The 11,922-nt window shown below is 37.0% G+C and overlaps 1 protein-coding gene across 1 annotated transcript; it reads right to left on the bottom strand.

The window, feature by feature from the left end:
• Positions 1 to 1,206: 1,206 nt before the first annotated feature.
• Positions 1,207 to 8,874, bottom strand: LOC118738321 (rho GTPase-activating protein 100F-like). The gene is made up of 4 exons (XM_036469245.1): positions 8,837 to 8,874; positions 7,857 to 7,926; positions 3,690 to 3,813; positions 1,207 to 3,616 (listed from the first exon to the last, which is right to left on the bottom strand). Exons 1-4 carry the CDS (start codon positions 8,872 to 8,874, stop codon positions 1,950 to 1,952), a joined length of 1,899 nt encoding a protein of 632 aa, XP_036325138.1. The 3' UTR covers positions 1,207 to 1,949.
• Between the last annotated feature and the right edge of the window lie 3,048 nt (positions 8,875 to 11,922).

Here is an 11,922-nt window from a genome sequence, read left to right as displayed (position 1 = left end):
GTATGTATATGTATGCATTAAGATTAGTATAATTATTTGATGCCTTTGTGCGTCAAATACATACATATGTATGTACATATATATATGCATACATATGTACAAACACACATGCACATGAACAAATATGCATTAACATTTGCGTGCATAATGTACCAGTGCCCAACCGTAGGTTTGCATACACATATGCACATAAATCCATACATATGTGAGTATGTATATACAACATTAATTCAAATCTTGTAAAATTCAAAAAGGCTATTATGTGTATGTATGTATGTGTAGTATATATTCGTCTAGTTATGGGGCTAGTTCGCATGTATAATATAAATATTATGCATGCATGCAAGTTTTCTATATGTACATACATATGTACATATGTATGCATAAATTTCTGTATGTATACCTATTACATCTGAATAAGTCTGTATCATTATCTTGGATTGCCACGCATTCATTGTTTGCATTTTATTTAACGCATTTGTTTTATATATCTATTGTATGTGTTTTTATTTCTTTTCGTATTTACATATGTCGAAACAAAATGAACAAGTACACATAAATAAAGCGATAACGTTTTTTGGTATTGAAAATTCGTTTCCGCATAGCTTGGTGTATATGGTTGGTCCTGGTATCAGCAGTCAATTTAATTTTGTATTTTTAGTGATTGGGGTATTCACAACGGTATCGTAAGTGTCGTATCGTTGTATGTCGTAAACTTTAAACGCCTAAGGGAGTTCGCAAAGTACCATCAAAGTCATATTATGAATTTTTGTAGTGCTAAAAAATAGTTGGTTTAATTTGAAGTTCTCTAAACATTTATTTAAGCTTATAAACTTTACGACATACAAAAACACGACACTTACGACACCGTTGTCAAACCCTCATATATTTTTATAATTTCTATGGCTCATTCATATGAAATAGACATTAACGTGTGCTTTTATTTTTTGTTTTTCTGCATACCTTTTTACAAATACATATCGTCGTTTAAAGTACAAAACCGCGTATCGTCATTCTGCAAAACCGCGTAACTTACATTGGCTGCCAAAAATTGGATTTGCTCACACAAGCTCTTGGCTCAATCCTTATCCATTCGTCCTCAAAAAATATACTAGCCAGAAATGCGATTGCTTTATAAAAAAGAGAACCATTTTGAAATGAGTGTTTTTACGATCAAGAAAATAATTTCTACAACTTCACATACGCGGCTTTGCATTTTGCTGATACGCGGTTTTGCATTTTGTTGATACGCGGTTTTGCACTTTAAACGACGATATGAGCCTGAATCAGTAGAACACATCGATCTCTAACCGCCAAAAAGATGTAAGCGACATTTTTTCAAAATTTTATTTTTGATACAGAAATTCTATTACAGCATCCAGGTGCATTTCTGCATCAAAAATAAAATTAAAAAAAATTCGCTTACATTTTTTGGCGGTTAGGGCTGGATATGTATGCATGTATGTATCTCACCATATGTTCTTGTTTTACTGTCATTTAATTGAGGTTGTTTTCCTGCCCAGACCTTTAATGTTTTGTTGTTTACCTTGTTTTTTATTTGTAAATTTGTAAAGTGTAAACATTTAAAAAAGTCAACGGTATGTACAAATGTACGTATGTAATATGTGTGAGTACACATTTTGTAAGCTGGTATTCGTTATGTTATTAACTAAAAAATTATTGTTTTTGTTATATAGGTGTATTTAGTTTTAAGTGTTATAAAAATTCGGAGAAAATATTTCATTTAGCAAATCTGAGTGATGACACTGAAGTATCTAAATACATATGTATGCGCATGTACATATGTGAACCTTCATTTTAAATCAGCGTGAACTACATTTAAAAATTTGTTTTCATGTTAATAAATTGTTTTAAAAAACTTAAACGCTCATTTTTAATATCACTGAGAAATGCCAAATAAAACTCATTCTCTCACTCTCCTTACGATTCTACTTCAAATCATCAAACTCGTCGCTGCCATTTTTTGAATCGCTGCCATGCAAAGCAGCCAGTAACGACGTTCGATGGTGACTGCTGCTACTACCATTGTTTCCATTACCCGGCTGCTGTTCAATAGCCCCATAGCTACGACTGTTGCCGCCATTATTGCTACTACCCCCGTGGCAGCCATTACCCGCACTACTGCCATTGCCCGGTGCTTCGAATGCATCCAAAAAGGGATTTGTGGCTGCATATTGCACCCTGTATGTACCTAGCGTGTGATAATTACCCCCACCGTTACTGCCGCCATTTCCATAGGATCGCGTGCTAGCCGCTGACGTATACGAGGTTGAGCTGGTATTGTAATAATCGTAGCTGGTGGTGGAGCTAGCCATTGAGCTCACTCCACTACTACTGGCTGTGGGCCCGCCGGACGATGACGAGCCGGAGTAGCACGAGGCGGATGTAGTGGAACTGTACTTTCCAGCTGCACCGCCCGAGGAACCATTACCTGTTGCATTAGCCGCTGGGCCGCTTTTGGGCAGTGTGCCGTAGAGGTGCATGGCATTGTGCGTGCCATTTGTTGTTGAGGAGCCATTGCCATTAGTGGCAAAGGGACTTGTGCCACTGTGCCCGCTACTTCCAAACAAATTACTACCATAACTTCTGTGCTCTGAACTTTGATTCTTATTACTAATGTGACTACTAGCTACACTTTTATTATCGTTATACGTTGCAGACATTGCTGCTGTTGTTGTGCTGGTGCCTCCCGCTGGTGTTCGCCCTTCTGCTTCAGATGACGCTAAACTGTCGAATAGCCGCCTGCCAGTCGATACAAATGACGTTGATGGTGCTGTGTATGATGGTATCGCTGATGCCGAGGTTGCTGATTGTACTGGTTCTTTGTCGTTTACTTGTCTCGATGGTGATAATAAGCCCTTGTTGTTGGTATTTGTGTGTGAATCATTTGCAGCACTTTGCGCGGAGTGTTTGCGAATGGCGCCTGTGGATTTACCGTTCGCGGCAGTTATTTGGTAGACGCCTTTCGGTAGACCATCGCTCCCTGGTGGAGATGGAGAATCGGGAGATTTTATGGGGGTAAACTGAACTCGTGGTTCCCTTTTCAGATACTTGGACATAAGTTGCGACGTGGTCATAGCCTGGGATTGCGCCAGCAAAGCATTCGTCGAAGCTGATGACTTGTACGAGATGATATCATCAGAATCGTCAGACGATGTGGTAGGCGCTGATGTGGCAGTGGAACCAGCCGCGCTTAAAACTGTCGCTTGTGACGACGAGGAGGACGATGTGGCACTCGATTTGTTACGCATGGCTTTGTAATCTTCAGTTGACAACGTTGAAAGTGGCCCCTTACCACTACTATAAGGGCTCGTTTCACTGTAGGTTGTGCGCGTTTTCACCCCCAGCTCACCATATTTCGAGTAACTACTTTCGTCAGCCTTTATTTGAGGTTTTTGTGGTTCATAAAACTCGACGCCTTTCCTTATCGTTGTTACTGTAGATGTTGTTGAACCAACTGAATGCAGTGAAGAATCATCAAATGGTGAGTCTTTTGTCGGTTGTTTCTCTCTTATGGTATAGGAGCTGGAGGATTCTTGGATTTTCACATGTTTAACAGAGGAAGGCGACGCACCGCGTTTTATTGTATCAGTACCTAAGGTAAATTGCTCAGTGAACAAGGCTGAATAATGTAACTTGATTGTGTGTGAGACTTCTGTGCTACATACTTTTACCGGATCCCGAGCCGGAGCCGGTCGATGCCGAACTACTGCCTGGGGAGGGTGTGCCGGGAAGTGGCAGTGGCGATTGGTCGAGAATTGCTGAGGCCGCTGAGCCCGCCAATTGATGGGGCTATAAAATAGAAATAAAAGGAAAACAAATATTTTCGTTCTATAAATTGGCTGTATGTTGGGGTATTTCAAAACAGGATTAATAAATGGCTAGTGAAATATTGTTAGGTACATGAAGCGTGCTGTATGAGTTAGGGACGTGAAAGAAATAACGACAACTTGAAAAGGTTAGCTTTTTAGAAAAATGGTCACCAATTGAGGTCAGTAAGTTATTAAGTTGTAATATTAAGGTTCAATTTTGCTGAAGTCGATGTTGGCCGTGACGGTGCACAATAAGAACTAGGTCAGCTAACGAGTGCAGTGAAAACATCATTTGGTGCGTAATTATACTCTCTAATCTAATTCTACCAAAGAAACAATGAATGCAATCAGGTGTTGTGGGGGGGAGTAATTTTAATTGCCAATTCGTGAAGCTTTTGGTACATTAATGCCATGCAAGTGCGTAACTTTCTAGAGATAGCAGTCTTATGTGGTGCAAATTTATATTCTGTATTCTGTATTATGATAAGTATAGATGTAGCTGCTGATAATTTATTTTTGTACTCGCAGTCAATGTGTAAAAGTGTAGCTATGTTGAAATTACATGTGATGGACATCCTCTATCTTACTATTAAGTTTGCTAAGATATTCGCATATGTATAATGTAGATATTTCTAAACCGTTTTTGTTAAAAATTATGTCTGGCGCAAAAACAGTTTAAAATAAAGTACTCATAGTTATCGTATTTTCTTGATTGGTAGCGATTCTACATAGTTTCACAGTCGAAACATGATCAAATTTAAGTGACAAAATAAAGCGACATGATGGCAAATGATCTTAAGTTCTTAACTATAAACAGTAAAAGAAGCGAACCAGTATATTTTACCGCCGTTGAAATTATTATTTTTTTTATACGGGCACGTTCTAAGTTTCACACATTTTCTCAAATGGAGATCGAGCTAAAGGCGTACGACTTAGTGTTCGCTGTTTTCGAACGAACACATTTTGGTTCATTCCCAGAATAGTATTCGAAATGAAAAAAAAATCGATTTACTCGATTTGTAAACCAAAACCGAATCTGAGAATTTTATTTGAAACCGCACATCGGTTGTTGTCCTACTTCCTTAATTTTAAGCGGCTTCATTTAAAATAAAAACAGTTATTTGAGTTAAGTTTAGAAGTAATTTTAAAAGCTTGTCTAATGAGATAGCTCTGACAAGCTAATTTTTTATTTCTTCCGTAATTGCAACTTTTAATATAATGCTTTTACTTAGCTTTGAAAAACTTGGAGTTAGTATTTTCTGGCGTACTTTTATGTTTCACAAACGTTTTTACAACGGTATACAGCTCTTCGTTGAAACCAAATTTATCACGTCGTGTTAGTAGTCCAATTACACTAAAATCTAATTTACTAAGGAAACGCTTTTAGAAATTCTGAAACCATTTCGAACGTTTTCAGAGTGTTACATTTGAGGTTTTGTGTTTTTGTGCTCTAAACATTGTTGCTCAACAGTCAGGTCAACCCAAAGGCCTTTGTACTTTTAATTTTATTTGCATTTCTTCTAAGAAATTCAGGTTCAAAAACGAAAAAATCGTTAAACATACATATATCCAAGAGAACTGATTTTTTTATTATTTTATGCTGCCAAAGGGCATGTAACAGCTGTTAAGCACAATTTGGTCTGATGAATACATGCCCGAAGACTGGAATTTCAGTGTACTTTGTCCAATCCATCTGAAGGTAAATCCCGCCGTTTGCACCAACTATCGTGAGCTTAAAGGTCAATCTGAATCGCAACGTCCCGGAACTAAGGGACTTTGAGGTAGTGAAAAACTTTGTCCACCAAGGATCCAGTTCAGCCGGTATACCGTCGGCCCAGGGGTCCTTGTTGTTCTTAAGCTGCCTTATAGCTATTTTCAATTCGTATTGGACGTGAGCTTCGTCCCTATATATTGGTTGGCGTTCTCCTTCATCAAGCACGCCACCAATTGTCACCAAAAAGCGTTTAGAAGTGTTCTCTCCACATCTCAAGTGTACTCTGGACATCTATTAACATATTTCCATCTTCATCTCTACAGGAACCATCCTCGGTCTTGAAGGCTCTACAGGAACCATCCTCGGTCTTGAAGGCTCTATTTACTTTATCCGGAAAAGGCGTCTCTTTTCCTTCCCTTTTTCCTGGTATCGTTCAACTGTCGAGCGTGTTGCAATTGGCTGCAGGGTAGCTTGGTATGTTGGGTAGTATTCTGCAGCAGCCGGGCGGCACCCTTCGTCATACCACTTGTTTCTGCGCGGTGATATGAAGTAATTGGAAGATGGATGCTCATTTTTCAGCATGAAACTCGATTCTCTTGTATTGTTTAACGATTTTTTCCTTTTTGAATTTAAATTTTTTAAGAAACAAAATGAAAATAAAACGTATAAGAAAATTTAATGTACAAAAGCCCTTGGGTCGATGTTATTGTTGATTAACAATGTTTCCAGCACAAAAAACACAAAAACTCGATTTCGGTCTTAAATAATTTATGGTGACTTCGTTTCTACAAAAAAATGTTGAATGCTCCTTTCTCTTTTCGTGTTCGATTCTAAATTAAAATATATACGGGTGAGATAATTTTGTGTTTGTTTCTAAAAATGCCACACTCTTGTAAGGCAAACGAGGCACATTCTCTGCCCTGTGAAGCTTTGTCAGGGGAGATGGTTGCCCTGAATATCATATGGTTGTTTAAAACGTCAATATTATGAAATGCATGATCTAGACAAGGACAAAACGACAAGAACATGCCCATTTAAAGGGTTGAGTGTAACATCAAACACATTTTGCACAGGGGAAGGGCAACAGTTTTTGGGAGAAACCAAATCACCATTAGAAAACATAATAAAAAAATGCACAAGAAAATTTGAAGTGCCAAGACTTTTGGATTGAACTTCGTTCCGACCCACCGTGACTAACGATATGTTTAGTATAACAAATTACTAAACTCCCCAATAATGTTCTGTTATTTTGTATACCAACTACATATGTATGTATATGAATTGATAAAACTTTGATTTCGTTTTCCCACAAAATTATATACATATGTACATACATATTAGTGTTGGGCAGTATCGATACCAAAAGTACTGAGAACTCGATTCTCAAAAGGATCCACGGAACCCGCTTTTTAAAAGTATCGATACTGAGTACTCCAAAGAACTCGGTAATCACAAAATAACTCCAAAGAACTCAGTACTCACAAAAGAACTCAAAAGTACTCAGTACTCAAAAATACTCTGTTCCAATAATCGGTTTGATACATGTACTCAGGATCGATTCAAAGTACTCAGTATTAAGTGTGGAATAGACTTAAAAAGTACTGAGTTTTATTTACATTTGAGGGTGTTCAGAAATGATTGTACTTAATTTGCAGTTTCAATAAATTTCAAGAACAATACTTGTGCCCAGTACAGTTAGCCATTCATTTGACGTAATTGGGATTCATTTATTAATTTAAATAAAACACTGCCAACTTGTGAGATTTGTAAGTATTGAAATGTTATCAACATGTGTATTAGAGTGGTTCATAAAAACATATTTTCGGGCAGTAGGCCCATTTTAACTGACCAACACAGGTATGTAATTAAGGGAATGTTCCCCAATAATACCATAGTAATTATATGTAAAAACCACATTTTTAGCTGCATTTTAACATGTCAAGAATATACAAAAATTGAGAACATCAGCGTTTTTATAAAAAACCGACCAGCGCGACCTCTAAGAATACTTCTTTTTTCAAAATTAAAAAAACAAGTTTCTCTTTTTTTAACACAAATAACAATAATTTGAAGTAGCGTTTATGAATTTCCAAAAAAAAAAGTTTTGGAACCACTCTAATGTGAATATTTAAGGAAAGTACTCAGTACTCTGAAAAATACCTAATCCTTAAAAGTATCGAACTCGCCCCACAAAAGTACTCGATACTTACCATCACAAGTTCATATGTACGTTGGATTAATCTCTATATTATTAAACTTGCGATATGTACTTACAAATGCATAGTTTTTGGTAGGAGTGATTTACTCACTTTACAGACACAGACAAGTGGAAATTGCAGCTTCGGAATATTTGAAGCAATTTGTGTGCCGGCAGATAATCTTGAGGATATATGCAAATATTTATAGCGCATTTAAAGAAGTAGCATGCTGCCTGGTTGGTTAAAATGCGTATGTATGTATGTATGTATTTCTGTGCCTGCGGATATAGTATATGCACCATTTTTGGTATAATGTTGTATATATATTTACATATGCATGTAAGCTTATATGTATGTATATGTATGCTTAGTGCATAAATATGTGAGTGTATGAACGCATCTATGGACAATTACTAGGGTCTTGTGTATGCATTTAAGGTACAAACAAGCACATGATCGGTGGCTTTGCATTATTCATATCTATGTATATGTAGGTACGTATGTACAAATATGGATAAATACACAGGAAACGCAAAAGAAATAAGTAGTATGTTAAAATGTACTTAATGCTTGTATGTATGTTACAGATTACCAGTAGTGGGCCAATCGTGCTAATATCCGACTTCAAATGCACATATGCAAAGTACTTATTTACCACATCAGCTTGATAGGTGTTTACGTACTTATTTATCTACATATGTATGTAGGTACGTTAGTATGTACGAGTATATGTATGCTTAATAGATTTATAGTTTTACACGATTACATAAATTTTTTGCAAGCGATCATATCAAAAAAATTTCATCAAGTAAAGGGTGTTTTTTTAGACGTGTGGTTTTCAATGAGGCAATACTTTTTTCGGAGTTGGTCTCTTTGACAGCTGTTACTTGATTTATACTCACTTTGGTTTGCTATTTCATAATGAACACACTTACTCCGCAACAACGTTTACAAATCGTGCAAGTTTATTACCAAAATAATGGTTCGATTCGGGCGACGCATCGCGCGCTACGTCAATATTCGGACAACATAATCGCCCAGCAGAGTCTGTAAATTCGAGCAACCGTGGATCGGTATCGCACCACGCTTACTCTAGTGGATTAAGCGCATCCTCAGAGATGCCATACATGCCTCAGAGATGAAACAAAATTGTCGCATTTGGAGTAATGATAATCCACAAGCCATTGTTGAGACGCCGTTACATCCTCAAAAAGTCACAGTTTGGTCTGCTCTGTGTGCAGAGGGAATCATTGGTCCATATTTCTTCGAAAATGAAGCCGGCCATAATGTTAGAGTCAATGGGGAACGCTATAGAGCCATGATTAATGACTTTTTCGTGCTGGAATTGGTGGATGTCGATGTGGACGACCTTTGGTTCCAACAAGACGGCGCTAAATGCCATACAGCCCACAAAACAATCAATTTATTGAAGGAATCTTTTGGTGAGCGCATTATCTCGCGTCGTGGGCCTGTGGCGTGGCCTCCAAGATCGTGCGATTTAACACCGCTGGACAATTTTTTGTGGGGTTATGTGAAGTCGCTTTTCTACGCAGATAAGCCCGAGACGATTGACGCCTATTCGGCGCGTCATTGTTGACGTACGGCCCCAATTGCTGCAACAAGTTTTCGAAAATTGGGCCTCTCGGCTGGAATTTATTCGAGCCAGCCTCACTTGCCCGAAACCATTTTTAAAACATAATGGCAAACCCTTATCTTTATAATAAAGCTTGATTCTTGGCCAAACATTAATCTATATGAGTTTTATTTCTTCTTAAAAACCACATGTCTAAAAAAACCCAATACAATACAATACAGTTACAATATTTTAATATGTAGATATGTATGTATGTTGACGTACAAAAAGTTATTCCACACATACATTTTTACATTTAGTAGATATTATATATGCAGCTTTGAAACAATATGATTATTTAAATTAATTGAGTTGAAAAATTTTTAAGTTGAAAAAGCAGAACTTGGTTATTTACACATTAACTTTGAGAGCCAGAAATTGGAATGCAATCTAACTTAATTCAATGAAAATTACAATTTGCAATAAAATAATTAGTAACCATCAATTTCACAAACGGTCAACAGGATTAGTAGAAAGAAGAACATTTATAAGTATTGGTCATTGGTATGTGTTTATTGTATGCATGTATGCTTTGCATTATATATTGCATATATAGTATATATATCGTTGTATGTATGTTTTTATCGTGCTTTGATTGAGTACAAGTGTGATGCTTCGCACAGCGATGCCCGTATTCCGTAGCCAAGTATTAAAATATTCAATATTGAAATACATATTTGCCTTACAGGGAAATTCTGGATTAACCTCGCTTTTTTAGTTTTCCGGGGTCTGGCTGTGGAGCAATTGTTTTAGTTTTGCTTAATTTTATTAGTTTAGTTTCCAACTATTATTTAATCAAATAATCGTATATTAATCAAATAAAATGTTGCGATACAATTGAATCGTCAATTAGAAGGGAATAATCGATTTAATAATCTAAGGAATAATTACTGTCATACTTTGACACAAATGATATACAATGTTATCTAAGTGCCTAAAAGTATGCAATACTTTTACACGATGATATGAGTTTGAAGGAATTTAGTTGGATGCAAACCGGTTTCGGGTTGCCTCGTTTTCAGTACCATTTTTCGTCCAGATTTACACCACATTTTTAGTAGCTAACTTCTCGGTACCAGGATGTTGAAGGTTCCGCATTGAAATGCAGATTTTCATGAGCGCCCATCCACGGTTGCTCACTTATGTTACGCATTTTCACATAAAATTGTAACGACTATCCTTGATTTCCCTAAATCTTTTGAGTTCGTATCGCTGGATTATTAAATAAACACTTAGGATTTCCAAATTACGGTACAGTTAATTTTATTGTACAACAAACTTTTTACAATACTGGTTAAAACAATTACATCGCTTTACAAAGCTTGCTGACACAATTGATCTCTGTTTTCCAACTTGCTTATTTGCAACTGAACTTGTGTTGCGCTATAGCAGCGGCGTTATATACCTGTGCTCGCACTCAAGGCAACTCTAGAACGTTCGGACATCTATCGCACATTCTCTCATTCTCTCGCTGTTCGCAGTATTCCTCCACTTAACGTTTCTGATATTCTGCTGAGTATAAGGCCTTATGTTGTACAAAAGGGGGAGTATAAGGTGCTCAGTGGAGGAAGTTAGCCTAAGTTACATTAGATATGGAATAAATTAACCCCAAGTAAAGATTAAGATTTAAATACTAAATATTAAAATTAAAGTAATAGATGTTTAAAATTAACAATAAAATACTTCCCTTCCGAATAGTCCTTGGACGCTCCAAGTTTGGGGTTTCGACATATCTTCCACAGACATGGGCCCCTGTTATGGTCTCTTTTCAGTTGACTGGAGCCATTGAAAAAATCGGAAATTTAATACAAATTTTGGAATTTTAATAATACTATTTATGTAGTTTTAATTGTCGGCCGCTGTGGTGTAGTGGCGCGCTTCCACTCCGCAACGCTTGGGTTCAAGCCCTGCTCAAAGCAACATCGGAAAAAATATAGAAAAAAGGTTTTTTCTTAACAGCGGTCGTCCCTCGGCAGGCAATGGCAAACCTCCGAGTGTATTTCTGCCATGAAAAACAGCTTCTCATAAAAATACAATCGCCGTTCGGAGTCGGCGTAAAACTCCGCTCCGTGTGACAACACAGGCGCACGCCACAAATCGGAGCAGAAGCTCGGCCAAACACTAACATATGTGTAAGCGCCAATCTATTATTATTATTTTGTAGTTTTAATCATATAAACATAATTAAAAGCAAAGAAATGGAAATCAGTTAGGAATTATGTTTTACCGATGAGCCCGATGATGCCAGACAACTACGTTTTCAAAGTTGAGTTGAGTTGTGTGCCACAATACCAATTTACAACTTACAACTTAACTATATTAAAAGTTGTGAATCAGGGCCATAACTTCTACCGAACCGTGACATAAGTTCCATGGAAGTTTGGAAGTTATGTCGTGCAATTACTACCATCGATCGTCTTTTGGTCCATGGAAATAGAGTCTGACATTACTTCCACAGATCTGATTCATGGAACTTATGTCAGACATAAGTTCCATAACAATTGTACATTAAATGAGCTACTCACTGCACAAGTTGATGAACTC

Source organism: Rhagoletis pomonella, unplaced genomic scaffold (assembly GCF_013731165.1).
Source record: "Rhagoletis pomonella isolate Grant_MI unplaced genomic scaffold, Rhpom_1.0 Rhpom_scaffold_00004, whole genome shotgun sequence".
NCBI classification, from domain to species: domain Eukaryota; kingdom Metazoa; phylum Arthropoda; class Insecta; order Diptera; family Tephritidae; genus Rhagoletis; species Rhagoletis pomonella.
The sequence above is the reverse complement of the archived record's forward strand: the minus strand, read 5'-3'. Positions and strand labels throughout refer to the sequence as shown.

Excerpts from the sequence above, each read along its gene's own strand:
- LOC118738321 (XM_036469245.1), bottom strand. The coding sequence starts at position 8,874 with ATGTATGGCATCTCTGAGGATGCGCTTAATCCACTAGA. Across the intron at positions 3,814-7,856 it reads CACTTGTCTGTGTCTGTAAA|CCCCATCAATTGGCGGGCTC; the intron begins GTGAGTAAATCA and ends TCTATTTTATAG. Across the intron at positions 3,617-3,689 it reads CGGCTCGGGATCCGGTAAAA|GTACTGATACAATAAAACGC; the intron begins GTATGTAGCACA and ends AATTTACCTTAG.